The 2,175-nt window shown below is 65.0% G+C and overlaps 2 protein-coding genes across 2 annotated transcripts in view; one reads left to right on the top strand and one right to left on the bottom strand.

The window, feature by feature from the left end:
- Positions 1–1,175, top strand: part of ADCY1 (adenylate cyclase 1) — a 62,425-nt gene extending 61,250 nt beyond the window's left edge. Inside the window, exon 11 of the mRNA XM_081800877.1 lies at positions 1,089–1,175. Within this exon, the coding sequence (XP_081657003.1) occupies positions 1,089–1,175 (87 nt within the window). The remainder of the gene's footprint in view (positions 1–1,088) is intronic.
- A 61-nt stretch (positions 1,176–1,236) lies between these two features.
- LOC102738840 (coiled-coil domain-containing protein 201) lies at positions 1,237–1,959 on the bottom strand. The gene is made up of 2 exons (XM_081800876.1): positions 1,867–1,959; positions 1,237–1,764 (listed from the first exon to the last, which is right to left on the bottom strand). The coding sequence occupies exons 1-2, from the start codon at positions 1,957–1,959 to the stop codon at positions 1,237–1,239; spliced, it is 621 nt and encodes a 206-aa protein (XP_081657002.1).
- Positions 1,960–2,175: the final 216 nt, after the last annotated feature.

The following is a 2,175-nucleotide window of genomic DNA, read 5'->3' as shown; positions in this document are numbered from 1 at the left end:
GCGGGCTTGGCCTCATAGAAGCCACGGCGGGGGGGCAGGGTGGCGGAGCCAGACCGCACAGGGGCGTGTGCAGGGGCCGGATCGAGGACAGGGTTGGCGGTGGAAGGAAAGACTGGGTCCTCGGCCCCCCATGGCGGGTCCCCCACAGATCATGGTCCTCCAAATAGCCTGGAAGTGTAAAAAAATGAAGCAATCCCTGGGTGGGGGCAAATGAGGACCAGGAGAAGCTGGTGTTGTCAGCAAGGGTGTGGGCAGATGGCAGAACGAGTGGGGACAGCAGAGCCAGGGGACGGGCCATCAGCAAGCACATGAACCCCTCGCAGAGCCCAGAGCAGTCAGAGGGGCTGGAAGCTGGGCGCCTGCGTGAGGGGCCCCACGGGCCCAGGGCCTGCCCCACCTCTGGGACAATCTCTGCCACACAGTGAGACCCCCAGGCCCCTTCCCTTTGTCAGCTCCAGAATATTCCAGCCCCGCTCACACCTCTCCTGGCAGCAGGTGGGAACATCATCAGCCCGTGGGGACAGGGCACTAGGGAGGCAGCCCTGCACTCGGGCCCCTTCCAGGAACGCAGGCGGAGCTCTGGTCAGCTCTGCAAGGCCGGGTTCCCAACTACGACCAGACACAGCCACAGAGGGCGGGGTGGGGGGGCCATCAGGAAAGCATCCCACCAGCAACGCCCCAGAAGGGCGAGTGGGGCCAAGCAGAGAGGACTGGAAGGCCAGTGAAAGGAATCAGTGGGAGAATCGAGGCATCCTGCAGCGACCTTGGAAAATGGAACCCAGCACCCCTCCGAGGGGCGGACAAGGGGTGAGAGAAGAAAGAAGAGACGGAAAGAAGCCATCTAGGCTGCCCCACACCTGACTTCCACGGGGTCCCAGCAGGTGGAGTGGAGCCACGGGCCTCAGAGGCCACAGAGGGAGGGGTGAAGGTTTCCCAGAGGGACCCAACAGACCGACGGGCGCCCAGCCCATGAGCCAGGCCATGCACTGCACACGTCCCACCTCTGGGCAGCAGACCTGGACAGCCAGGGTCAGCTCTGGCCCCACGTGAGGGGCAAGGTGGAAGTCCCCCGACCGTGCCCTTCTCAGAACCTTCTAGAACAGCAGGGCGTCACAGGAGAGGTGAACCAGCTGAGGGGCCAGGACGCAGTGCTCCGAGCAGGAAAGGGGCCCTAGGGACGGGGTCAGGGATGGGGTCGGGGACAGGGTTGGGTCGGGGACACAGTCAGAGACAGGGTCAGGTTGGGGATAGTCGTACCACAGTGGCCAGCTTCTTCAGGTCCCGCTTCCTCCTCCTGGCTGTGTTGGGGATCCCGGGCAACCCCACGGATCGAGGCCTGCTCCTTGCTCCGCGGGACTCCACTCGCTGCTGCTGCCGCGTGACCGAGGCCGCTGTGGGCGGCTCTTCCCTGGGAGCCCGGGGGTCTGGGTTGGGCCCTGGCTGCCCACTGGCCACCCTGGAGGCCCAGATGCTAGAAAGCTGCGGGGTCTGGAGGGCGGCTGTGGAGCTGAGCCCTGCCTGGGGGGCCGGGGGGTTCCAGGAGAGGTGTGCAGGCAGCGGGGATCCAGGCTCAGGGCCCTCTGCTGGGTGGGAGGGGGCGGGGCCTGCTGGCCTCCTGCGCAGGCTGGGGGAGGCTCCCAGAGGGGTGCTGTGCTTCAGGACCCTTCTCAAGGGCAGCTGACTCCTCAGTGAAGAGGGGCCCTCGTCTTCCTCGGAGGAGCTCACCCTGGAAAACTGCCGAGACAGGGCACAGATGTCGGCTCCCTAGAAGGTCCCGGCAGGAGCCTCAGGACGGGCACCAGAGCCCACCGGGCATGTCCTCCTCCCCCCCGGCCTCTGCCCTGGGCACAGAGCCTCCAGTCCCACCCCGGGTGGGAGCGTGCGGCCCAGAGTGCGCTCCCGCTGTACCTGCCTTTCCACCCAAGTCGCCTGTTCTATTTTTTGGTCAAAAGCAAGCATTGGTCGAAAATGCGGTCTTAATAATGGAATTGAAAAAGAAGGGGGGGCGCCTGGGTGGCTCAGTCGTTAAGCGTCTGCGTTTGGCTCAGGTCATGATCCCGGGGTCCTGGGATCGAGCCCCACATCGGGCTCCCTGCTCAGCGGGAAGCCTGCTTCTCCCTCTCCCACTCCCCCTGCTTGTGTTCCTGCTCTTCGCTGTCTCTCTCTGTCAAATAA

Source organism: Leptonychotes weddellii, chromosome 12 (genome assembly GCF_054177405.1).
Source record: "Leptonychotes weddellii isolate Sample4059 chromosome 12, ASM5417740v2, whole genome shotgun sequence".
NCBI classification, from domain to species: domain Eukaryota; kingdom Metazoa; phylum Chordata; class Mammalia; order Carnivora; family Phocidae; genus Leptonychotes; species Leptonychotes weddellii.
This window is presented reverse-complemented; position numbering and strand designations above follow the sequence as displayed.